Genomic DNA, 25,552 nt, shown 5'->3' with positions numbered 1-25,552 from the left:
CCGCCCCCCACGCCAGCTCGGGATCCGCGGCGGCGAGCCGGCCCTCGCGCAGCCGTGCGACTGCTGCCCCCCGCCCCCCACCTCCCGACGGGTGGCCCGAGGGTCGCGCACCCCGCTCCCCTCCCCCACCCTCCGAGAGATGGAGCGTTTCCAGCCCCGCCCCGCCCCGCGGGCGCGCTCCCTATGGTACAGGTTCCTCCGGCGGCCGGACGGGCTCCCGCCGCGGGGAGCGTTCCCTGGGATGCGGGCCGCCGCCCCCGCGCCGGGAGGCAGGGGAAGCCGGGAGTCCCGGCAGCGGGAAAAGTTGCTAACTCGGCGCGGGGAGAGCGCGTTGGGGCCCGGCCGCGCTGCTCGCCATCCCCGGCTCACTTTTCTCTACCTTCACGCGCCTCGCTCGCGAATCGAGCGCCTTCGCTTTCATTTCGGGGTCACGGTGTAAGTTGGCCCGGAACCCTCGCCGACCCTCCGGGAGTCAGGTTAATCCGCGGGAACCGGCGTGGTGTGGAACTGCGATTTCCCTGAGCAGATGTGCCCCCTCCACTGCCCGCTGTTGAGGTCCTGGCTTGAAGGACTCACTCCATTACATGTCATGCAGGTGTGTGGAGTTTTAAAGGTCAGGTGGTACTGTCTTACTCTGGCTGTGTTCTCTGACCGAGGTGATGCCTGAGTGTCACACTGGCATCGGTTCTCAACCTGTGGGTTGCGACCCCTTTGGGGGTCGAACGACCCTTTCACAGGGGTCGCCTAAGACCATTGGAAAACACATATATAATTACATATTGTTTTTATGCTTTAATTATGTTCAATTTGTAACAATGAAAATACATCCTGCATATCAGATATTTACATTACGATTCATAACAGTTGCAACATTACAGTTATGAAGTAGCAACGAAAATAATTTTATGGTTGGGGGTCCCACAACATGAGGAACTGTATTTAAAGGGCCAGAAGGTTGAGAACCACTGCGTGACTAGTGGGTCTTCTCGGTGAATGCTTGCCCAGCATTTGGTAAGCATTCAGGTGGTGTTGGTTGAACAGATGAGTCAGGTTGTACAGCAGCTGATACATACTCTTTTCAGACTGAGGAAACTGACGCTCAGACTCGCTAGAGCTCTTTCTCAGGATGGAATAGGTGAATGAAGACACTCGAACCCTTAGTTTCTGACCTTAGAATGAAACCTCGGCGTACAGCTCTTTCCTGTACACTAGGTAACAGAGCATTTTTCTTCCCTTGTATTTTGAGCCTTACAACTCATTGGCAAGATTCAGCTTTGTCCTGGTAGAGGAAATGACGGTGTTACTAGAAGGACCCAAACCTCCTTTTGCAAAGTACTGGTATGTGGTGATTTGAGAAGAGCATTTTTACAAAATTAAGTAACAGAAGAAAGTTCAAGATTCAGTTTCCAAACTACTTTATCTGTCTCAGGAATATAGAATATACACTTTCTTCCTAGATGCTATTTTTTTTTCAACTTGAATTTTAAAGAGTATCAGGTGAATTGTTGATTAACTTTTTTTATTTCAAGCTCCTTTATGTTTTATAACAATCAGGTGTGCGTGTGTGTGTGTTTAACTGTACTAACAATTAGATATGGACTGAATTGGAAGCATTTTCAAGAGGAGCAATGCAGGGAAATAACATATTTCATCAAATCTATGATTATGTCACATACTCCTAAGTGGCGGGGGAGGGGGGCAACAATTAAACCACGATATGTCATTGATCATAGGAAACATTTCAAGTAAAGAGATGTTTAAGTATGGGAAATATGAGTAATAAGGTAAGTGAAATGACATATTCCTAAGAGATGCACCTGGAAATCTGAGTAGGCATCCTCTTTCCATAGCTTGCCACTGGACCACCTCTCCCTCTGGAGTAAAATACAAATACTGGACCCACGCTTACTTTGTACATCTGTTGTGTCTCCGATAGTTGTGTGTAAATCCTAGTTCATAAAGGGAGGAGAGAACTGATTTTGATTCCTATTCTGGTGTATTTCAATTTTTATCAGGAATTTCTAGAATGACTTTTCTTTTTTACATGATAGAAATTCAGGAGAGATCTAAAATCTGTAAAAGCATTTGGACTGTTTTCATTAGTCTTGTCCATCTAGAGCAGGGGTCCTCAAACTTTTTAAACAGGGGGCCAGTTCACTGTCCCTCAGACCGTTGGAGGGCCGGACTATAGTTTAAAAAAAAACTATGAACAAATTCCTATGCACACTGCACATATCTTATTTTGAAGTGAAAAAACAAAACGGAAACAAATACAATATTTGTATTTGCATGTGGCCCACGGGCCGTAGTTTGAGGACCCCTGATCTAGAGTATTATTTTAGAGCTGGAAAGGACCTTTATGTGTTCCAGCTTCATATGCTGAAAAAACAGCTGGGACTTAAAACCTAGTTGTTGTTTTTTTGTTTGTTTGTTTTCAGGGCTACTTTGGTTAACTACTCAAGATAAATTTTTGTTTCTTTAACAGATCTTATTTAAAGATCTTAAAGTAAACTAGTCAGTAATTCTTTTTAAAAAATATATTTTTATTGATTTCAGAGAGGAAGGGAGAGGGAGAGAGATAGAAACACCAATGATAAGAGAGACTTATTGATTGGCTGCCTTCTGCACACCCCTTACTGGGGAATCGAGCCTGCAACCCAGGCATGTGCCCTTGATCAGAATTGAGCCCAGGACCCTTCAGTCTACAGGCCGACGCTCTATCCCTTGAGCCAAACCAGCCAGGGGTTAGTAATTCTTTAAAATATGTTCACAACTATTCAGTGTTGTATATGAATAGAATGTATGCCAAGTATTAGATGTAATAACTTTTTCAATTTTATTAAAGTAGGATTAATGGTCTTTGGGCTACTTGTCAAGTTTCCCACATTTTGGTCCTATGCAAACTTCAGACTCTTGTTTGCTTGGAGTAGAAGTGGGCCTTGCCCCACCATCTTCACTGAAATATTAACTATGTCATTATAAATTAAAGTTGGATTAAAGTTGTTTTATAAATACTTATTAATGTTAAAAATTTAAAGTTGGCACTTTAAGTATAAGTTTTTGTACTTGAATGGGAAGAAGACCTGAATTTTTATCTGGGATGTATTGAGAATTAATTGTCATTTGACAATCCTATAGTACATTTTTTCAGAGGTCAAAGATGGTTTGTTTGTTTTCTTTGCTTCAGATTTTGTTCTGTTAAGATATTAATCTAGAATGGAAGAGCTGTTGCAGACAAAAGGAATGGTTTATGGTTTTTATTGTTTTCTGTTCTTAGACTTGAAAGGTTTTGAAATTCCTCTAGGAGCTTCAGATGACCTTGCCTTTAGTGTAGGCCAACTTGTCTCTTAAGGAAAATAATTGTCTTTCAAGAATTTTAAAAAATATTTAGGCTTGTCCTATACTGTTCAAATATATTTCTTACTGGTTTTTTTTTTTTAGGCCATTTAATGAATTATATTCCAAAAGATGCTGTTGGATGTAGTAAATAATTGTTTGCTATCCACAATGATAAAAATTTCCTCCATTATTGTACTTACTATTTTCATGATTCCTACAAACCTAAACTCTATTTAGATGCTCAAAATGAATGAACTCCTCTGGATTAATACATAATTCTGAAACACTTTGTGAAACAATAAATATAAAGTAATTGTTTCATAGAATTTTGAATCTTTGTATAGCATATATAATTCTGGGTTGTGTAGAGTATTCTTTTTCCATGCTTATTGTGGAATAGAGATGTTTTTGTGTTTGCTCAAGAATCACAGTGGTTCCAAAAATAGATTTACTTTAGTAATAATGTGAGATGAGTTGATATGCTCGTTGGTGGACCCTTGTCATGGCTTTGGGTTCTCGGTTTGAGGACCCAGGAAATGCTTTATGTAGTTATGTCTACATGTTGCCTAACAGAGTCCATTATAATGTGATAGGGAATATAAAGGGTTTCATTAATAGTAGTGTGATTATATATTCTCTGTCTAATCTGGGGCACTTGATCCTAAAAGGAGGTGCTAAAATAAGTTGAATTTCCAATAACTTAATTTTCTAATTGCTGTAAAATAATGTTACCAAACACATAAAGCTATTTTTAGGTATTTGATAAGAAAACCTCTATCAATTTGTCTGTGAGGTACAGTATCCTGTCCAGCACATCTTGGGCTCACCAGGCCTACCTCTCTAGAGGTAATGACCAGTGCCTCTCTCTAGTTTCTCTTCCCTGATATCTTTCCTTCATTAGTTACCCCTTAAAAAAAAGATAAGTATGCATTTATATTGAAATAAATAGTAAAACTACTATTTAGTATAGTATAACTTAAAACATTAGAAACATTAAAAATTGCTGTTTCTTTGCAAAAAAATTATCAAGAATGAGTGTTGTCTTTCCCTTCACATCTTTTCTATGCTTTGATGGCTTTCAACATGCTATACCCTTTGTATGTTGAATGTCATGAAATATCTCCCAGAATTACTTTAATTTGAAGTATTTTCCTGGAGTCACTTCCTCTGGGACATCCTTTTCATCACAGAGACTTTTCTCATTGATGCTGATAAATTTGCTTTTGCTAAGTTCCTCTGACTGCACATTCTAGAAGTGCTCAACCTGCAACCATGTCATCATTGCCACAGCCAACTATTTCTTCTGTAACTACATTTACATTGGATTAGAATTTCACTTCTAGCATGTCACTTTTCATGTTTTTGCTGCACCTTCATCTTTGTTGTTAAGTTTCCACTTTGGATTTTCCATATGTTATAATGTCATATGGATTTATCACTGGGTGTCAAGAAGGTAACCGCTTATACTTTTGTCTGTTTGTTGTACAGTGACCAATTGCCAACAGATTTTGAAAGAAGGGACGTGATTGGTCACTGATAAAGATGTTTATCTGTCGTAAGTGATGTTTTGTGGACTGAAGAACTGGCATTGAAGTTTGTACTCTATCTACTCACAGTTGATATGTTAATGAAATTTGAGCCATGTTTTTGGGGGCTAATCTTAGTTAATTAAACCTTGGAATAAAACATGATAACAAATTTGTGCGTATCAGAATCATGCAAAGTGAAAACTGCCTGTAATGTGAAAAAAACAAACAGGTTGAACTTGGATTTGGTGAAAAATGTGAAGGTGATAATGAGACTGAATGGCATAGTGGTCTTTCGAAAATACTTTATTCTTTTTTTTTTCTTCACTTAAAAATATGTATTGAGATGCATATAGATTAATTGAAAAGAACAACAGTATTAATGAATCCAAAGCAGGGTTTTATTTGATTTTTATTTATTTATTTCTTTTATTTTTTCCAGTGGGGTGGTGGGGGTTTGCCCGGGCTGGGAAAGGATGGGGGAGGGGATCAATTGGGAAAAAAGGAGCTACAGGTAAAACTTTAGACAATAAAAGAAAAATAGTTTATTCTTTACCAAAAAAATAGATTAAGATTAAGATATATTCCTTAAAGTGCATTGTGTGTATGTTTGTGTTTGTATGTGTGAAGGCAAAGGTCTGGAAGGAAAAAAAGTTTTAGTATTTCTTGCACTAATATATTCTGTAAACTGCTTCTTTCTGTGACCTGATTTTTCTACATTGCTCAGTATTCCTAATTAAAACCATATTTATGATCTGAGTAATTCTTTCTGGCCTGTGATTGGCCTTTTGCAAATCCTCCTCTGTAGTTGGTTGTGATCATTGCTTTTTTCATTACTGTAGCAGAAGTGTTAGTGGTGTTGCCCTAACCCAGTGGTTCTCAACCTGTGGGTCGCGACCCCTTTGGCAGTCGAATGACCCTTTCACAGGAGTTGCCTAAGACCATCCTGCATATCAGATATTTACATTACGATTCATAACAGTAGCAACATTACAGTTACGAAGTAGCAACGAAAATAATTTTATGGTTGGGTCACAACGTTGAGGAACTATATTTAAAGGGCCAGAAGGTTGAGAACCACTGTGCCTAACCGGTTTGGCTCAGTGGATAGAGCGTCGGCCTGCAGACTGAAGGGTCCCAGGTTCGATTCCAGTCAAGGGCATGTACCTTGGTTGCCAACACGTCCCCAGTAGAGGGTGTGCAGGAGGCAGCTGATCGATGTTTCTCTCTCATCGATGTTTCTAACTATCTCTCTCCCTTCCTCTCTGTAAAAAAATCAATAAAATATATTTTTTTTTAAAAAGAAGTGTTAGTGGTGTTAGATCTGCATTTATTTTTTCATGTGAAGGGAAAGGATTATACAAGAGCCAAAAAGACTAACTTACACTTTTTTTTAATGTGCAAATTTTACAAATGGAGGCGGGAAAAACTCAAAATATGTTTATTGTATACATGTAGAACATACCAAAGAATATAGAGGGCAATATTTAAGATCGCCTAAAGTGCTATAACTTAGATACAACCTCTGTTAATACTTTGGTGTATATCTGTTTAGACTTTTTTTTCATACATGCACACATACACTGTTGTGTTTTACAATATATTTAAAAATGAAGCCATAGTGTATATGCTTCCTTAAGTGGATTTCCAGTGTATATACACATTTTAAAAGCTTTTTCATAAGTTCAAATATTCAGAACAGCATAGAGACTAGACTAAAATGAATGTACCTATCAGTCATTTTGGTTTTTTTTTTTAGTCTTCACCCAAGGTATGTTTTTATTGATTTGAGAGAGAGGAAGGGGAAGAGAGAGACATCAGTGTGAGAGAAACAGCGATTGTTTCCCATCTGTGCTCCGACTGGGAATCTATCCTGCAACCTAGGTTTAGGTATGTGCCCTGACCGGGAATCCAGTCCACAACTTTTTAGTGTACAGGATGATGCTCCAGCCAACTAAGTTACTCGGCCAGGGCACTATCACCTGACTGATTTCAGTACATAAGCAGTCATGTTTTATCCATACCCACCTACACTTGCATTCTTTTGTACCCAGTTCCAGGAAAATATTTCAGCACACAGAGTTAATTTTATGTTTTGCCAGGTTGCCTTCCAGAAAAGTGTCAATATACTACACACAGATAAGATTTTTAAAAAAACCTTTAAAACTTTTATTGTTATGGGTAGATGCATATATATCATTTTCCTAATAAAGAGAGTTTGGGCATGCTTATGCTCTGGCATCAAATTTTATAGTTTCTCATCAGTACATCCATCATAGGAAAGCCGTGAGTACCAGGTAGGGTCACCATATAATTTATTGTCCAATTGGATGCTTTTGAGATTTGAAAGAGGCATTATAAATAATGCCAGTATAACAGACATAAATCAGGACTATATTTGGCATGACTGGATTGTATGCTTACCATATTATTAGGTAATACATGTAGGATGCACTATACATAAAGTGACTATATCATATAGTCAGTAAAGGGTAGCTTTTATTAAAGTGTTTATGTATGCTGGTATATGGATATGTATGAAAATCTTCACTTTAAAAGAAGTGTTTTGAAATGGCAACTTAGAAAGTTCTAAGTTAACAGTTTTTGTTTCTGTGTGTTTTTGGAGTTGACTGTGACAACTGTTTCTTAAAGTAGCTTTAATTTTCATAATTAAGATGTTTGTATTAATATTTGCAGCTGGAGAATGCTGGAGGAGACATTAAGGATGGCTGCCACCACTATGAAGGAGCTGTGGTCATTCTGGATGCTGGTGCTCAGTACGGGAAAGTCATAGATCGAAGAGTGAGGGAACTGTTCGTGCAGTCGGAACTCTTCCCATTGGAAACACCAGCATTTGCTATAAAAGAGCATGGATTCCGGTAGACTTTTTTCTTATGTTTTTCTGAGAATATTGAGCATACATTTTAGGGTATTTTATTATTAACTTGCTTGGGCACTGCATTTTTTTAAAATGAATATATGACATGGAATGGTTTTACAAGAAATTTCCCATGGTTCTGATTTTTAAAAAAGGAAATATTTAAGTTTTTCAGTTAAAAAGATTACCGTAACTTTAATTGCACAGTCATGAGGACTTGCATTATTTTTGTTTAAAAAAAAATATTTTTATTGATTTCAGAGAGGAAGGGTGAGGGGAGAGAGAGAGAGAGAGAGATAGAGAGAGAAACATCAATGATGAGAGAGAATCATTGATTGGCTGTCTCCTGCACATCCTCTACCGGGGATCGAGCCCACAACCGGGCATGTGTCCTTGACTGAAATTGAACCTGGGACCCTTCAGTCCGCAGGCTGACACTCTATTCACTGAGCCAAACCAGTTAGGGCAGGATTTGCATTTGGATGTTTTATCCTATATAATAAAAGGCTAATATGCAACCTCCCGTTGACTGAGAGGCTGACCAGGGGGCAGGGTCAGCCCGCCAACCGCCTGTGGTCCCTCCCCCGGCCCTACCCATGCATGAATTTGTGCACTGGGCCTCTAGTGTTTTATAAGATTACTGGGTTAGACTATGTAAGGCTATTGTGGTCATTCATTTATTGATCCCAGAGCATTTCATCAAAGGACTATATACAGTGGCTAGAATACTTAAATGAGAAGAATTCTGTGCACAGAATTTTGCTTCCTATGCCAAGAAACTAATTTCTATAAGATGAAGATTTCTTAAGTCTTATATAAGGGCTAACTCCACAGCTTGTACTCTTAGAACTAGTTCAAATGACAGCAAACACACACACACACACACACACACACACACAATATGTTTCTTCCTTTAACAGCTATTTCTGGTTAATTCTATGCCTTTTCTCCTTAAAGGGTTGGGAAATGTCTGGCCGGGCCATATAAGGCCTGAAAAATCATTTAGTCTGGCCCTGCCAACGCATTAGGGGTGAGTTAACCAAATATAGCAGGCTAATTTTTAAGTTGATAATTTTGTATGGCCCATAAATATCCAAATGGCCCTTGGCAGAAGAAAGGTTCCCCACCCTTGCATTAAGCTAATACTCTTTCTTATCCAGTAGTAAGCAACTGCAGTTTATATCTTTAATTGGCTCTTAAATGTTAATGCTATGTTTTTTTCAAAAATTAATTTTTTCTTAAAACAACTATTTTAAGAGCAAAAAATTCACATTTAGCCCTGACTGCTTTGGCTCAGTGGACCGAGCGTCGGCTTTCGAACTGGGGGGTCCCCGGTTCGATTCTGGTCAAGAGCGCGTACCTTGGTTGCGGGCACATCCCCAGTGGGAGGTGTGCAGGAGGCAGCTGATCGATGTTTCTCTCTCATCGATGTTTCTGACTCTATCCCTCTCCCTTCCTCTCTGTAAAAAATCAATAAAATATATTTAAAAAAATTCACATTTAAAGACTTCATAGACATGTATACATTATCCTGTGATTCTTGTTTCTGAATTATACTGAATTGGAAATCTGAAAAGGCAGGTTTACTTAACTCTGTACTAGTCTTCAGATGCAGGTTAAAACAGCTACCTTTTTTAAAAATTTTTTTTTAGTTTCTTTATTGATTAAGGTATTACATATGTGTCCTTATCCCCCCATTGCCCCCCCAACCCCCGCTCATGCCCTCACACCCCTGGTGTCTGTGTCCATTGGTTATGCTTATATGCATGCATACAAGTCTTTTGGTTGTTCTCTCCCCCTTACCCCCACCCTCCCCTACTTTCCCTCTGAGGTTTGACGGTCTGATTGATGCTTCTGTGTCTCTAGATCTGTTTTTGTTCATCAGTTTATGTTGTTCATTATATTCCACAAATAAGTGAGATCATGTGATATTTATCTTTCTCTGACTGACTTATTTCCCTTAGCATAATGCTCTCCAGGTCCATCCATGCTGTTGCAAATGGTAGGCGTTCCTTCCTTTTTACAGCAGCGTAGTATTCCATTATGTAGATGTACCACAGTTTTTTCATCCATTCATCGCCTGATGGGCACTTAGGCTGTTTTCAAATCTTAGCTATTGTAAATTGTGCCGCTATGAACATAGGGGTGCATATATCCTTTCTGATTAGTGTTTCTAGTCTCTTGGGATATATTCCTAGAAGTGGGATCACTGGGTCAAATGGGAGTTCCATTTTTAGTTTTTTGAGGAAACTCTATACTGTTCTCCACAGTAGCTGCACTAGCCTGCATTTCCACCAGTAGTGCCTGAGGGTTCTTTTTTCTCTGCATTCTTGCCAGCACTTGTCATTTGTTGATTTGTTGATGATAGCCATTCTGACAAGTGTGAGGTGGTACCTCATAGTCGTTTTGATTTGCATCTCTTAGATGATTAGTGACTCTGAGCATGTTTTCATAGGTCTCTAGGCCTTCCTTCTGTCTTCTTTTGAAAAGTATCTATTTCGGTCCTTTGCCCATTTTTTGATTGGGTTGTTTATCTTCCTTTTGTTAAGTTGTATGAGTTCCCTGTAAATGTTGGAGATTAAATCCTTATCAGAGATAACATTGGCAAATATGTTCTCCCATGCAGTGGATTTTCTTGTTGTTTTGTTGATGGTTGCTTTTGCTGTTGATGGTTTCTTTTGCTAGTTTCATTTTTTTTTGCATGTACCTGTCCAATTTTCCCAGCACCATTTATTGAACAGACTGTCTTGACTCCATTGTATGCTCTTGCCTCCTCTGTCAAATATTAATTGAGCATAGTGGTTTGGGAACAGCCTTTTTAAACTGTAAAATTTTAGAGTAAGAAGGGACCCTTGAGTTTATTTAATTCATCTGTCTTCATTTGCCATTGGGAATCAATTTTAAGAGAATCAAAGACGGTGAAAAATCCAAATGGCTCTTTGTCAAATCCAAGCTTCTTCATTCCACAACCCAAAAGAAACCAACAAAACATTCCCAGCAAACTAACCCAGACTAATTGTTTTAGAGTAGGATAGATAAATACTTGGTAATAGAAGTCTAATTGTTTTTCTTGTCACTTGATCATAAAAAGTTCCTAGATCTTGCTTGTGCCTAGAGCTTCTTTTCTTTGTAGGAGAATAGGAACTATGTGGGTTTTATTACTGTAATCTTTACCGCTGAGATAAATATTTGACCACCCCTGGTTTTGTTTTTGTCTTTTTAGAATTAATGTTAGTTTTATGACATAAGAGACATCTTAACCTACTTGTTTGTAGAACCTTGATCTGCTTGATAACATAAAGTTGATATCTGGGATGCCTGATAGCATATTGGGCCTTGTAATTGTAAATTAGTTTCAAAATGATAGCAGCATAGAAATAGAAGACTCAGAATGAGTGATTAGCTTTTCTCAAGATTTACTGAGATGAGAATTTTCATAATTGGTGTAAGTACTGCTTGAGTTTTTATCCTTGGCTAAGACCATTGCCTTTTCAAGTATTATGACTCTTAGAGTCTTCAGTTATTTATTAGATTAATGTGGGATGCTGGGCAGTCCTATAGTGATTATCCTTTATAAAACTAAATATATTGAAATTATAGAGGTTGTGAATATTAAATATATTTTATAGAATTTTAGCTTCTACATCTTCAGCATGCCAGGTTACATATCTACACTTAGGTTTAACCCGACGCACCCCTTTAGAATTGTTGTTCTAAGATGTTATCTACACTAATAAAAGAGAAACATGGTAATTAGCATACGACCGCTACCCTTCCCATTGGCTAATCAGCATATCCTTATGCAAATTAACTGTCAGCCAAGATGGCGGCCGGCAGCCAGGCAGCTGGAAGCGAACATGAGGCTTGCTTGCTTCAGTGACAGAGGACTCCAACGTTCCCCGCTTGCCGCTGCCGGCCTCTGAACTTGCAGTTTGAAACATTGTAACAAATATAGAAGCTAAACAAAACCCCAGAAACCAGCTTTCAGAGCTGGAGTTATACATTGTTTCGATTATAGAACCCAAACAAACCAGATACTTGCTTTCAGCAGCGGAAGCCTCAGAGCTAGAGCCAGAGCTAGAGCCAGAGCTAAAGCTGGCCCAGAATAAAAAAAAAAAGAAAAAGAAAAAAAAGGAGCGGTTGGGAGCTTCAGTCAACAACCGCCAGCCTGAAAGCAGCCCTCAGCCCCTCACCCAGACTGGCCAGGCACCCCAGTGGGGACCCCCACCCTGAAGGGTGTGTGACCAGCTGCAAACAGCCATCATCCCCTCATCCAGGCTGGCCAGGCACCCCAGTGGGGACCCCCACCCTGATCCAGGACACCCTTCAGGGCAAACCAGCCGGCCCCCAGGCCTCTATTCTATATAGTAAAAGGGTAATATGCCTCCCAGCACCGGGATCAGCGTGACAGGGTGCAGCGCCCAAACCCCCTGATCGCCCTGCGGCTCTGTGTGTGACAGGGTGCGGCGTCCCAACCGCCTGATTGGCCCTGCTCTGTGTGTGACAGGGGAAGGCGCCCCAACCCCCCCACAGGCCCTGCCCTGAGTGTGACAGTGGCGGCGCCCCAACCCCCTGATGGGCCCTGCTCTGTGGGTGATAGAGGGCAGCGCCCCAATCCCCTGATCCGCCCTGCTGTGTGTGTGACAGGGGACAGTGCCCTAACTCCCCTATCGGCCCTACTCTGTGCGTGACAGGGGGCAGCGTCCAACCCCCTGATGGGCCCTGCTCTGTGCGTGACAGGGGGTGGCGCCGCAACCTCCCCATCGACCCTGCCTTGAGTGTGACAGGGGGCGGTGCCCCACCCCCCAATCAGCCCTGCTCTGAGCCCAACCAGGGGCTGCACCTAGGGATTGGGCCTGCCCTCTGCCACCCAGGAGCAGTCCTAAGCCAGCAGGTCGTTATCTCCCGAGGGGTCCCAGACTGCGAGAGGGCACAGGCCGGGCTGGATAGAGTGTCAGCCTGTGGACTGAAGGGTCCTGTGTTTGATTCTTGTCAAGAGCTCATGCCTGGGGTTGTGGGCTCGATCCCCAGTATAGGGGATATGCAGGAGGCAGCCAATCAATGATTTTCTCTCATCATTGATGTCTCTATCTCTCTCTCCCCTCTCCTTTTCTCTCTGAAATCAATAAAAATATATTTAAAAAATTAAATAAATGCTCTAGCTTGCTGAGAAATTTTTATGAATTTGACATATTATTCTTCTGGATATATCATAAGCCTAGCATTTTAGTTTATATGCTTTTAGATGGCAGGCAGCCACTAATTATAAATTGTAATCCAGATTTATTTGTAAGTAGATTTTGGTTAGATCTTGGAATGCATTTTCCTTTAGAAATATAGATAAATCAGGATTCCTGCAAATTCAGACTTAAGATGAGTCTGAGAATATCTTAAATTGAGTAAAGGGCCTAAGTTTGCCTGTTGTATGTAAGTGGGCATGTGTGGCAAACGGGACAGCATATATGATATGTATGATAGTATGATAGTGCAACTCTGTGATTCATTATTTGTAGTCATCTGAGAGTGAAGGCCTAGTTTTGCCAGATTTTTCCTTCTTTTTCTTAAATAAGATCCAGAAATCTGATTTTTTTTTGTAAAATTCATAATAATAATAAAATGTTCTAAATTTTTTTGAGTGAATACTGAAGGCCAAATTTGATGTGTCAGTGGCCTGGTGAGGAACATGGGCCTCAGTTTGTAGCTTCCTTTATACTAATAGTTTGATTCTCAAGTTAACCTATAGAATGCTCTGTGAGTTGTAGTGTAGTTAAGTTATAATATTGACCTCGTTTCTGGGAGCAGGGCATATGGGGCTAAAGTGATGTTAGCTCCTTTTCCTGGGTCTCAAGTAAAATTGTTGGGAATATTGGACAAGTTTTGAAGAGGCCAAGTTAGGTAATTCTTCACATTCTGCCATTCTTTATTGTAGAATATGTTGCTCTGAGTCATCCAGAGCCTTCATAATACCTTTAGTTGTCCTTTTGTGACCTGCTTTACTCCTTGCCTCCCAGAGGACATATACACTGAGTGGCCAGATTATTACCAACCAGATTATTATGACCACTCCATCAGTACTTCATTGACACTTCCAAAAATACTGAATATTGAAAACTTCCTAAGCAAATACTCTCAAGGTTTTATTATTATTATTTGCATAACTAATTCTTCATTGTACTGATGGGGTGGTCATAATAATCTGGCCGGTCATAATAATCTGGCCACTCAGTGTATGTTCTCCACCTTTTAGAATTCTCATTTACTTCTCCCATTAATGAGGAAAACAATCAAAACAAATTTATGCCACCTTAATAGATAGAAACATTGGTATTTATATATTTGGAAGTTGTGCTTATTAACAAATAAATGTTGACTTGAGGCTTCCACACATTGCAGTAAAGTAGAGTAAGTATAATTAAGCTCTTTGGGAGGATATTAATTAGTTGTGATAGAATCTAGATATCTACAATGTACCAAAAACATAAACTCGCTGAATCTGTAGACTTTGTATAAAAGTTAGCAGTTAGAGATTCTTCACTGACTCTCTTGCTTAAATCCACAGTGCTATTATCATCTCTGGAGGACCTAATTCTGTGTATGCAGAAGATGCTCCCTGGTTTGATCCAGCAATATTCACTATTGGCAAGCCTGTTCTTGGAATTTGCTATGGCATGCAGGTACATCTGTAAATTTGCCTTAAGAGCTGACTTAATTTTATTCTGTTTGTGAATCCCACTCTATTAGTATTTTCTGTCTTTAGACTATTTAGGATATTTAGTTGTATGAGATAATTTGTGCATATTATATCTGTTTGTGAGTTGTTACACTGGTAAGGCAGAATGGACCTGAGTGGGAATCTTTTTAGAAAAGTAGCTCTATTACTGCATAACAATACTGTCATTAAAATAAAAACAAGTTTGACATTCAAATTTACATAAAAGTAGCAGAAATAGTACACAGAGCTCCTGTATACTTTTGCTTAGTTCCGTTGACATTTTTAATCATTTGAGAGTAAGTTGCAGACATGATATCCTTTCTTTGTATTTCCTAAGTACTAGAACTGCCCTACATAGCCACAGTACAACTATCAAAATCAGAAGTTAACATTGATTCAGTGTTAGAATCTAATCCACAGACTTGATTCACATTTCACTGTTTTTCTTATTAATGTCCCTTGTAAATCCTGGATCCATTCCAACCATGTGTTGTATTTAAGTTGTCATGATTCTTTGACTCCTTTAGTTTGGACCCATTTCTTTGTCTTTCCTTCTCTTTCATGACCTAGATAGGTTTTATTTTTAAGTTACTTTTTACACTATCCCTCAGTTTTGGTTTGTTTGATGTTTCTTCATTGTTAGGTTCAGGTCATATATTTTTGGCAGGAGTACCACAGAAGAGATGCTGTGGTCTTCCCAGAGCATATCATTAGGAGACATACAATGTTGATTTGTGCCTTGACTGGTGATGTTAATTTTGGTCATTTGGTTATGATGGTCACTGTAATATTAATAATTATTTGTACTTTGGGGCTGTACAAAAGCAAGAATAAATAGGGACTAATTGAGATGTTGAGGTAAGTTATTCTCCTATGAGTGAAATGTTTAAAAATATATTTTGGCTCGTTTAATGTATTTTTTGCTTACTTTATTTTTAAGTAGTATAAGTTTAACAGGTAAGTAGAATGTGATTATTGAATAAGATGATAGATAATACTGAGCCTATAACATGTTACATTCTCACTTATCAAAGAACTAAGGGCCCAGTGCATGAATTCGTGCACCTTGAAAGGAACTGTGGGCCGCGAGGCTGTGGTGAGCATAGGGATGGGTCTTGGCCCATCCTCCATGCCCCCGCCCGGCCCTACTGCCACGGCCCCCGGTCCCCTGTCTGCTGGCAGCCCTGCTCCCACCACCGCCGCTCCCATGCACTGATGACGCCGGCCCCACTTGCACCTGCTGATGGCGTGGAGTGATTGGGGCCAGCAGCGGGAGCGAGCAGCGGCTGCTGCCTCTCGCCCCTCAGGAGCAGGGGGAGGTGGAGAAGCCCTCAGTGGCAAGCGGGGCTGGCGCCTGGCACCGGCAGCGGGTGCAAGCAGTGGCTCCGGCGCCAGCTGCGAGTGCAAGTGGGGCTGGCACCTGCAGCAGGTGCGAGTGCTGGGCGGGACCATGGCACACAGGAGCAAAGAATTTTCAGTAACCACCAGAGGCTTGCCCAGGTGACAGTGACCGGAGCCCCGCCTTGGTCTGGCGCCCCCGCTCACCTGCTCCACCATCCCGCCGCGGCTGACACCCACCATGTTCCGTGCTCTGCTGCCATTGTCTGCCATGTTCCGCATGCGCCCCCTGGCGGTCAGTGAACGTCATAGCCACCGGTTGTTCGGTTGTTCTGCTGTTCAGTCTATTTGCATATTAGGGTTTATATATATAGATGATTTCTTCAATATGATCTATTTACTGAGAAGGTGGGAATATAAATAAATACATTTAAGGAAAGTTATCCCTGGTGATAAGCAAAATGACTTTCCAGTTAAGATAATTTTAAAAATGCATTTTATTTAACCAGATAATCTGAAAATTGAATTAGATGGGAAAGTATTCCCTGAGTAATACATTATTAGTAACAGACATGTTATAGTATTTTGCCTTTTCTAGCTAGTGTCAGAAGCAATGTACTTTTTTTTATTACTGAGAAGGTGGGAATATAAATAAATACATTTAAGGAAAGTTATCCCTGGTGATAAGCAAAATGACTTTCCTGATCAGCTGCCTCCTGCACGTCCCCTACTGGGGATGTGCCCGCAACCAAGGTACATGCCCTTGACCGGAATCGAACCTGGGATTAGTAACAGACATGTTATAGTATTTTGCCTTTTCTAGCTAGTGTCAGAAGCAATGTACTTTTTTTTAATGCAGAATTTTCTGCCATGATAAGAATAGCCAAGTAAATATAGTGACTGTGAATTAACTGGTTTGTGAATTATCTTGACCTCTTTCCCTTTTGACCAACTTCTGGCTTAGCACATACTAAAGTGCAAGGGAGGATAGGGTCAGAATACAAGTGGAATTAATGTAATTGTGAGATCCTAATTGACCAAAATGGAATTGGTGTTAATTAAAAATCAGCTTTTTAATTTCCTCATAACCTGGTGCTCCCTAATTGATTATTGAGAATTATCTGTTAATTTTTAATTTCTTGCATAAATGACTTGATAAAGATGTATCATTTTTCCCAATGGCTGAGTTGTTTTAAGTCCTTGTATTGAGCATAATTTAAATTTTTGTAAGTGGGCAAAACCAGTCTGATTGAAACTGTTGTGCTTTAATATGAATATTGTACCGGGGAAACTGTTTAAAAGGTAGAAAGTGAACAGACCAATATATTTTCTTCTAACTGACTCTGGAGTTTCAGTGAAGGAAAGAAATATAAATCAATCTATCTAGCCCTAACCGGTTTTCTCAGTGGATAGAGCGGCCTGCGGACTGAAGGGTCCCAGACATGTAGTCCAGTATAGGTCAACATAGGTTTTACAGTGACTTTAAGAGAACATTAAGTGCCCTAACCGGTTTGGCTCAGTGGATAGAGCGTTGGCCTTCGGACTGAAGGGTCCCGGGTTCGATTCTGGTAAAGGGCATGTACCTTGGTTGCGGGCACATCCTCAGTGGGGGGCGTGCAGGAGGCAGCTAATCGATGTTTCTCTCTCATCGATGTTTCTAACTCTCTATCCCTCTCCCTTCTTCTCTGTAAAAAATCAATAAAATATATTTTAAAAAATATTTTTTTAAATAAATCAATAAGTTAATCTATGAATATATAAAAACCTAAGTGTCCGAACAACTGGTTACTATGACGTGCACTGACCACCAGAGGACAGGCGCTCAACGCAGGAGTTATCCCCTGGTGGTCAGTGTACTCCCACAGTGGGAGCGCCACTCAGCTGACCAACGGATGCCAGATGCAAGGCTCATAGCTGGTGAGAGCCACTGTGGCGGTGCGAGCCTCCCTCGATTGGGACTGACTGGGCACGAGCCCGTGGCAGGTGCAGCAGGGCCGGGATGAGGGGGAATGACAGGCAAGAGAGGCAGGCAGCGTTGGACTGCTGGTTTCGCCCCATCCCTGCAAGCCAGGGATCCGGCTGAAACCGGCAGTCTGACAACCCTTGGGGTCCTGGATTGCGAGAGGCGCAGGCCAGGCTGAGGACCCCGCCGGTGCACAAATCCGTGCACTGGGCCTCTAGTGTTCATATAAAAATGTGAACATTTTATTATTTCTATTTTTGATACAAGAGCAGGATATTAAAAATCATTGGTCTAGAAGACAGCTTTGCCAGACTTCGTTTCTTGCTAATTGTTTGTTATGGTTATCCACTTTGATTTAGAAGAAATACTGATCACTAAAAATATGTCAAGTACAAAGTAAAAACTCTACAATAGATATTTTCTTCTATAGGCAAATAAGCATTGCATAGTAAAAGGCTCGTTTTCCCCTGTTAATGTTTTCTGAAAAGCCAAATGGTGTTATGAATTTGACTTGGATAATAACTTATTTTTAGGTTTTCCCACTTAATATTCAAAAGAATATATATTTTTAGAAGAGCCTGCATCCCATTGCGTTGAACATTGGAAATGGGCTGACTTTAAAAATATACCTTTGCCCCAGGATATAATTTATTGATCTCCTTTGCCAGAGTAGTCAATATTAATTATATAGCACAACTTAATAATTAAGTTAAAAGGGTTTTGGTATACTGAGAGGCATTTTAACATCTTGTAAAGAAGAGTCTCACAGTATTTTTTTTTCACCCACTTATAGTAAAATTGATCTGGAAAATGCTTCCTTAATTTAAATGGTACAGGCTGACTATTTCTCTCTCCATTATGTCAGCTCTCCATATAAATAAAAGGCCACATTTTGCTGTCATTCAATAGGGATGTTATGGTAGCCAGGGCCAGGCCTACTTATGTTAAACGCATAAAAAGGTTTGCCTTTATATCATCAGCTTTCAGAGTAGAATAATGGAATAGACTTGCCACTTCTTAAGGACTTAGTTGGGCAGTTTTAACACCAAAGGTCTCACTTGAATGTTTACCTTTGTGTACCCCTTTGGCATCCTGAAACTTTAGTAATTTACATACTTCTGTACCATATTTCTCCATTAACTATACTCTCTTGTATGAGCCTTTCTAATTGCGTCCTATTAATTGCTTTTCTTTAGAAGAAAAAAAATCTTTAGGAGAAAAAAATTCTTTGCTTCCTTCTCCTTTTATCTTTATTATTAATTTATCCCCAGTTAGCATTATAAATAGAGTATTAGTAGAACTTTTGAAACTTCCTTTATACTTTTCTCTCTCTACATTCTTCTCTTCTCCCACCAGGAGTAACACTTTATTTCACATAGGTTTATATTGTGAAATAATATATTTGCCTACTGACCTTTATATAATTGAAATCATACTGCATGTATTATTTTCAACTTTGGTTTTGAGATTCATCCGTGTTAATACATTTTAATTGTATGTTATTTATTTTCACTATTGAATTTATTGTTTTAATATATCACAGATTAATTATATATTCCACTGTTAGTATTACTGGTCTTTTTCCAGTTTTTGCTATTACAGGCAGTACTGCCATAAATATTTTTGTACTTTTCTTCTATGTTGTACATACACAAACTTTTCTCTAGGGCAGTGGTTCCCAACCTTCCTAATGCCGCAACCCTTTAATACAGTTCCTCATGTTGTGGTGACCCCCAACCATAAAATTATTTTCGTTGCTACTTCATAACTGTAATTTTGCTACTGTTATGAATCGTAATGTAAATATCTGATATGCAGGATGTATTTTCATTGTTACAAATTGAACATAATTAAAGCATAGTGATTAATCACAAAAACAATATGTAATTATATATTCAATATGTGTTTTCCGATGGTCTTAGGCGACCCCTGTGAAAGGATCGTTTGACCCCCAAAGGGGTCGCGACCCACAGGTTGAGAACCGCTGCTCTAGGGTAACCATAAGTTGAAATGCTGAGTCTTAGCTTCACTAAGTAATGATATTCCCACTCTCTCCCACCAACTCCCCGACTTCAACACACCCCCTTCTTCCCCATTTGCGTTTCCTCAGCAGTATATAAAAATTCTTGTGCTCCATATCCCTGCCAATCCTTGACATGGTCAGATTTTTTTGTTGTCTTTATTTTTCTATCTGAGGAGGCACTAAATAGGATCACATTGTAGTCTTAGTGTTCATTTTCCTTATTATTATAAAATTTGTATGCTTATTTGCCGTTGTGTCTGCTTTACTGTAAAACATGATTTTTGCCCATATTCTATTAAATTGTTTTTTAAAAATTCATTTGTATATGTTGAATACTAAATTTTCGCCAATTATGTATATTGCAGACAATTTTACAGATTGTGACTTTATTGCAGATAGTTTCTAGATTGTGTGATTTTTCATTCTTTATAACTTCATTTGGGTTTTTAATTGTTTTTTTAGAGTTCTAAGAAACATCTTTATTACAAGCACTTGATTTTTTACACACTTCCACAAGGTTTTGTCAAATTGTTTTTATTTACAGAATTTCTCTGTTTTCCTCCCAAACCTGATATTGTAAAGCTTTGGCATATAATATAGATAAAATAGGGGCTGATCTAATGGGGGTGGTAGACCTGGAGTACTACAGGGATTTCTTTGAGGCATTTAGGACTTTGGGATTTTCAGGAATCCACGCTGAAAACCATTTCTTTAAGTTAAAATAGAATATTAAAACAAATTTAATAAGATAGTAAATTATCTTTATTACACATAAAATTATCCCCATCTCCCACAAACACACACTTAGCTGATTGTTCAACTCCTTGCACTTTAAAAAAAAATTTATTGATTTGAGGGAGGGAGAGAGAGAAAGAGGGAGGGAGAAACATCAATTTGTTGTTCTACTGTTTTGTTTTTGTTTATTGATTTCAGAGAGAGAGAGAGAGAGAGAGAGAGAGAGAGAGAGAGAGAGAGAGAGACTTGCTGCCCCACCCACTTATATTTTCGCTGGTTGATTGTTTGTATGTGCCCTGACTGGAGATAGAACCCACAACCTTGGCTTATGGGGAGGATATTCTAACCAACTGAGCTACTTGGTCAGGGTCTTAACTCCTTGTACTTTCAACCTTAAGTTGCATAGTCTGGAACCAAAAATAAGTATGAAAGCAACTGAACAGGTGATACAGCTTTACACTTTACTGCAAGCCATTGGCTTTATAAAAAGCCTTTAATTTGGAACTTTATGGACTTTAAAATTGTATAGAATTCCAACAGCTTTGGTTATCTTGATTGTTCAGCTGTCTTGTATAAGAACTGCGAATTTGAGGTTCATTGACCAAAGGTTCTTTGAGTATATAGAAGCAGATTTCACTCAGCAAATTTGAATGACTGCTCTGAGCCACATACTTTGTTAGTCTCTTGGGACTATGAAGAGACCTAAAGACGTGAAAACATGTTCTCTTTTGGTAATCATGCAGCGTGAATGGCTGGAGTAGAGAATGAAGGGGAAGATAAGAGGTGAAATTAGACAGTGGGCATTTAATGACAAGTCTTTGTTCAATATAAGGGACTTGTACTTTGTCCTATAGTGAAGGAGTCAGCAAACTGTAGCCTCTTGCCACCGCAATAAAGCGAGTTGTAATCTTTTTGCTGGTGGAAGTTCTTGCCTTCAATTTGTTTTTTTAAAAAAAGGCAAAATCTGTGTAGATCAATAAAGTGGTGAGCGCAATAAAAATGAATTATACCTGTGTTGGGTTTAACCAGTTAACTGTCATGCGTCCAAAACAAACCAGCCAGCTTGCGTCTATAGATGCTTATGGCGTACAAAGGGTTAAACAAGGTTTAGCAAGTTTCTTTCCTAATAGGCTTAACCCAAACTTTCATTGCAGGAAGGCTTATTGTGAATGCATAAGAGGAGAATATAGAGGGCAGCATTTGGTGATGGTTTTGAAGAATATGCCACTGCACTATAAGAATGAGCATTTAGGTAGCATTTGCCTGCTTTTCTGATGGAGTCTGGGTCAACTGGCATCATGCATTATTATGGCAGATATCTTATGACACTTGTTTGGAGCAGACATATCAAGATGAATTGTAATGATTATATCAATGCAAATTTAATGTTTGTAAAAATCTTGTTTGTATTTATTTGGTGTTGGGAGTTTGGGCATTTGTAAATGTAAGTAAGATTGATTGACACAAGGAAGGGCAGGATGAAGAGGCCATTTGGAATAAAAGTCTGTAGGTATATGGGGTTTGAACAAATGAGTTTAATTGAAAGACCAGATTTTTTTGCTTATCCCATCTCCATAGCACAGTCTTCTGCAAGCTTTCAGACTGTACCTTTAGGGCCACAGATTAAACAGGTTGGAGGAATTTAGACATATCTAATTTTAATACCACAAATCTGTTGTTTACTATAGCCTTTTCTAAGCTCATATTACTTTTTAAATTGAACTCAGATGAAAGTATTAGAGAAACTTATTTTTAACAGATGAATTAATTAAAGTACACTAAATGGGAAATCTGCTGGTATTGAACAGAAATTAACCTCAGGTCAGATTTTTAATCTAGTTTTGTTTTATAACTATGTCTCTTAATTAACTGTATAATTATATAATAATGCCAAGGTATCTACATTTATCAAACTTCTTTTATTTTTTGGTCACAGACATAATATATCCTGAAAACAAGGAATATAATTATGAAATTAGGGTAATTAAGAAAATAGCTAATTTTCTTTTGATTTATATTAACATTAATTTATTTTATCTTTGAACAGATGATGAATAAAGTATTTGGAGGTACTGTGCACAAAAAAAATGTTAGAGAAGATGGAGTCTTCAGTATTACCATGGATAACACATGCTCATTATTCAGGTATGACAGATATTTTTAGATGAATGAGAATAGGAGTAGATTAATTTAAAGTTGTGATTGTTATGCTTCAAAATTGGAGACTATAATTCAGTATTGGCCAAAGGTGTAATTGTCATAGTATCTGTCTTCCAGTTGAGTGACAGCAGAGGAGGTGGTAATGTTCACTAGGAATAAGGAAAGCACTTATTATGTAATTTAAAAGCACCTTTGCAGTCTTGGACACCTATTTGGGATTGCATATTGTGATTCCAACATTTGTAGTTTTCCCTTTTCGCTCTTTGATGTAGAGTGTGGTTCTAAACATGTATGCCAGATGTGGCAGATGGATACTGTTGTAAACTGTCCCGCGTCTACCAAATGCATTTATATACCTTTCCCCACCACATTCTTATTGTTACTTAGCAAGCCACCCATTTGTTGGACTCATTTCTTAATATGTGCTTTGTCTCCCTCCTAACTTTATCTGCATTGAGCATAACTGTACCTGGTATGCTGTCTTTTTAATACAGTGAATTTATTAACTGATTTTATTGCTACATGATAATATATTTGGTGTATAACTTTAAAATTAGTGAATGAGCTGTTCACTAGCTTCCTAGAATTGTTTATCTCTGCTTTACTAAAAAAAAGCAAATAAACTGCTGAGTTTTCATTCAGTTTTCTGAAAGACCAGAAAATTTAAGTGTTAGTCACTTGCTTTCTTTTTTGTTTTTTTCCCCACGTTTGGGGTAAAGCCAATTTTTGACCTAGATTTAATATTCTTTTATTGGCTTTTTAAAATAATGGATAGAAAAAATTTAAATTCCAGCAGTGTTGCACTGTTACGTGCTTATTGTTATTTTCCTGATTAAACTAGAATTTCTAAAGTAAAAGTACAAACTCCCAGTTACAAGATGAATGAATTCTGGAGATCTGATGTACAGCAATGGTGACTATAGTTATAACACTGTATTGTATAAGTGAAAGTTGCTAAGGATAGATCTTAAATGTTCTCACCACACACACACACAAATGGTAACTGTGAAGTGATGGATGTGTTAACTAACCTTACTGTGGTTATTTCACTGTATATATAATTATGTTCTGCACCTTAAACTTGCACGATGTTTAGGTTAATTATATCTCAATAAAGCTGGGAAAAAAAACAAAGTAAAAGAACCCATTAATCATGTCTTTAATTAACACATTTATGTGTTATATTTTACTTTTTGTGTGTTTAGGGGCCTTCAGAAGGAAGAAATTGTTTTGCTTACTCATGGAGATAGTGTAGACAAAGTAGCTGATGGATTCAAGGTTGTGGCACGTTCTGGGAACATCGTGGCAGGTGAAAATTATAAAATTTTGCAGATTTTAAAAAATTTATCTGAGGAATCTAAAATGTTTCTTATGAGATACTGTTTTTGATTTTTTCTTATTTTTAAAAGATAACTTAAATGTCATAGGATTAATCATTAATTTGTGAAGGGAATTTAGTATTGGAAGGTTTATCTAGAAGTCACTGGTTTGCTCTGAAATACTTTTAAAAATGTTTATCCTAACAAGTTTTTCAGATATAAAACAGCAGCTATACTTTTATAGCTCGGGAAAAATTTGAGAACTGTCCATTTTTCTAGGGTGCTATGTTTATAATTGCCTTTTAAAATGCCTTTCTTAGGTATGCATAGGCATGTATCTTGGATGGCTGCAAAACAGGTTTTCTCTGAATCAGGGCTGGCAAACTGACCTCTGGGTCAAATCCAGCAAGTAGGCCTGTTTTTGTATATGGAACTAAGAATTATTTTTACATTATTAAAGGGTTATAATAAAAGAGACTGTACATGTGTATTCCTAAAATTTTTACTATCTAGCTCTCTGTAGAAAGTTTGTCAACCCATACTCTGAAACCATTTTTGTTCTGTTTTTTTTGAAGAAGAAGAAGAGGAATTGCTTTTCTGGCTGTTTGTAATCACTTGCTTACTTGATAACTGTAATGTAAATAAATTACCAGTAATTCTGGAAAAAAAGAAAAAAGTGGGTTAATTAATAAAATTCTTTTTTGTTTGAAATGCCATATCCAAATAATAAGTTGAAAAAAAAGATTTGTCATGGCTAAAATGAATTAAGTAAACTGCCCTCAGTTACTTAACAGGCTAATATATTAGCATAAGAATGATCAAGAATGGTTTTCATAGTGACATGTTTTTATTTCATATAAAAGATCAGCAGTGGTAGGTGGCTTATGTGTTTTTATTCATTCAACAAATATTTGAGTATCTGCTATGAACCATGCACAGTTCTAGGTGCCAAGATACAGTAATGAACAAAATGGACAAAATATTTGTTTACTTTCTAGTGGAGGGGAGGGACAGATGATACAGATTATGTCGGTTGTCAGTGTTTATGAAGTGCATGGAAAAAGTAGGTAAAGAAAGCAGTGTTGCAGAACATGTATGATTAGGGTTGTTTTATTAGATCTTCAGGGAAGGTATTTCTGTAAGATGATATTGGACACGAAGGAAGGAAGTACAAACCCTTCTGGATATTTGGGGAGAAAGGAAAGGGCAGTACAAAGCTTCTGGGATAGGACCATGTTTGAGGAACAGCAAGGAGACTGGTTGGAGTGGAGTAAACATGGGGGAGAGTGTTAGCAGTTGAGGCAGAGAGGTTATGGGGACCAGAACACAGGACCTTTGAGGCCATTATGAAACCATTTGCTTTACTCATAGTGAGGTGGGGTTAAGGAGATATGTGATCTAATTTCAGGATTATCGTGGCTATAATGAGAAGAAAAGAGACAAAGTCAAATGTGGAAGCAGGGAGGCTCAGTAGAAATCTATGGTAGTAATCGGGAAAGGAGAGAATGGTGTAAGGAACAGTGTAGTAGAGATGGAAGCGGTAGGGAGTAATTGGGTTC

The 25,552-nt window shown here is 38.6% G+C and overlaps 1 protein-coding gene across 3 annotated transcripts in view; it reads left to right on the top strand.

Annotated features, from left to right (window-relative positions):
• GMPS (guanine monophosphate synthase) overlaps positions 1-25,552 on the top strand; it is a 51,921-nt gene that overhangs the window by 978 nt on the left and 25,391 nt on the right. Inside the window, exons 1-5 of one of the 3 annotated variants that reach the window (XM_014457174.1) lie at positions 575-595; positions 7,563-7,744; positions 14,303-14,417; positions 22,562-22,659; positions 23,880-23,983. In XM_014457174.1, coding sequence (XP_014312660.1) covers positions 590-595; positions 7,563-7,744; positions 14,303-14,417; positions 22,562-22,659; positions 23,880-23,983 — 505 coding nt within the window. In that variant the 5' untranslated portion in view covers positions 575-589. Of the gene's footprint in view, positions 1-574; positions 596-7,562; positions 7,745-14,302; positions 14,418-22,561; positions 22,660-23,879; positions 23,984-25,552 lie in introns of those variants that run through there. The other 2 variants (XM_006090326.2, XM_023755167.1) reach the window with 2 other exon arrangements.

This window comes from Myotis lucifugus, unplaced genomic scaffold (assembly GCF_000147115.1).
Source record: "Myotis lucifugus unplaced genomic scaffold, Myoluc2.0 scaffold_70, whole genome shotgun sequence".
NCBI classification, from domain to species: Eukaryota; Metazoa; Chordata; class Mammalia; order Chiroptera; family Vespertilionidae; genus Myotis; species Myotis lucifugus.
The sequence above is the reverse complement of the archived record's forward strand: the minus strand, read 5'-3'. Positions and strand labels throughout refer to the sequence as shown.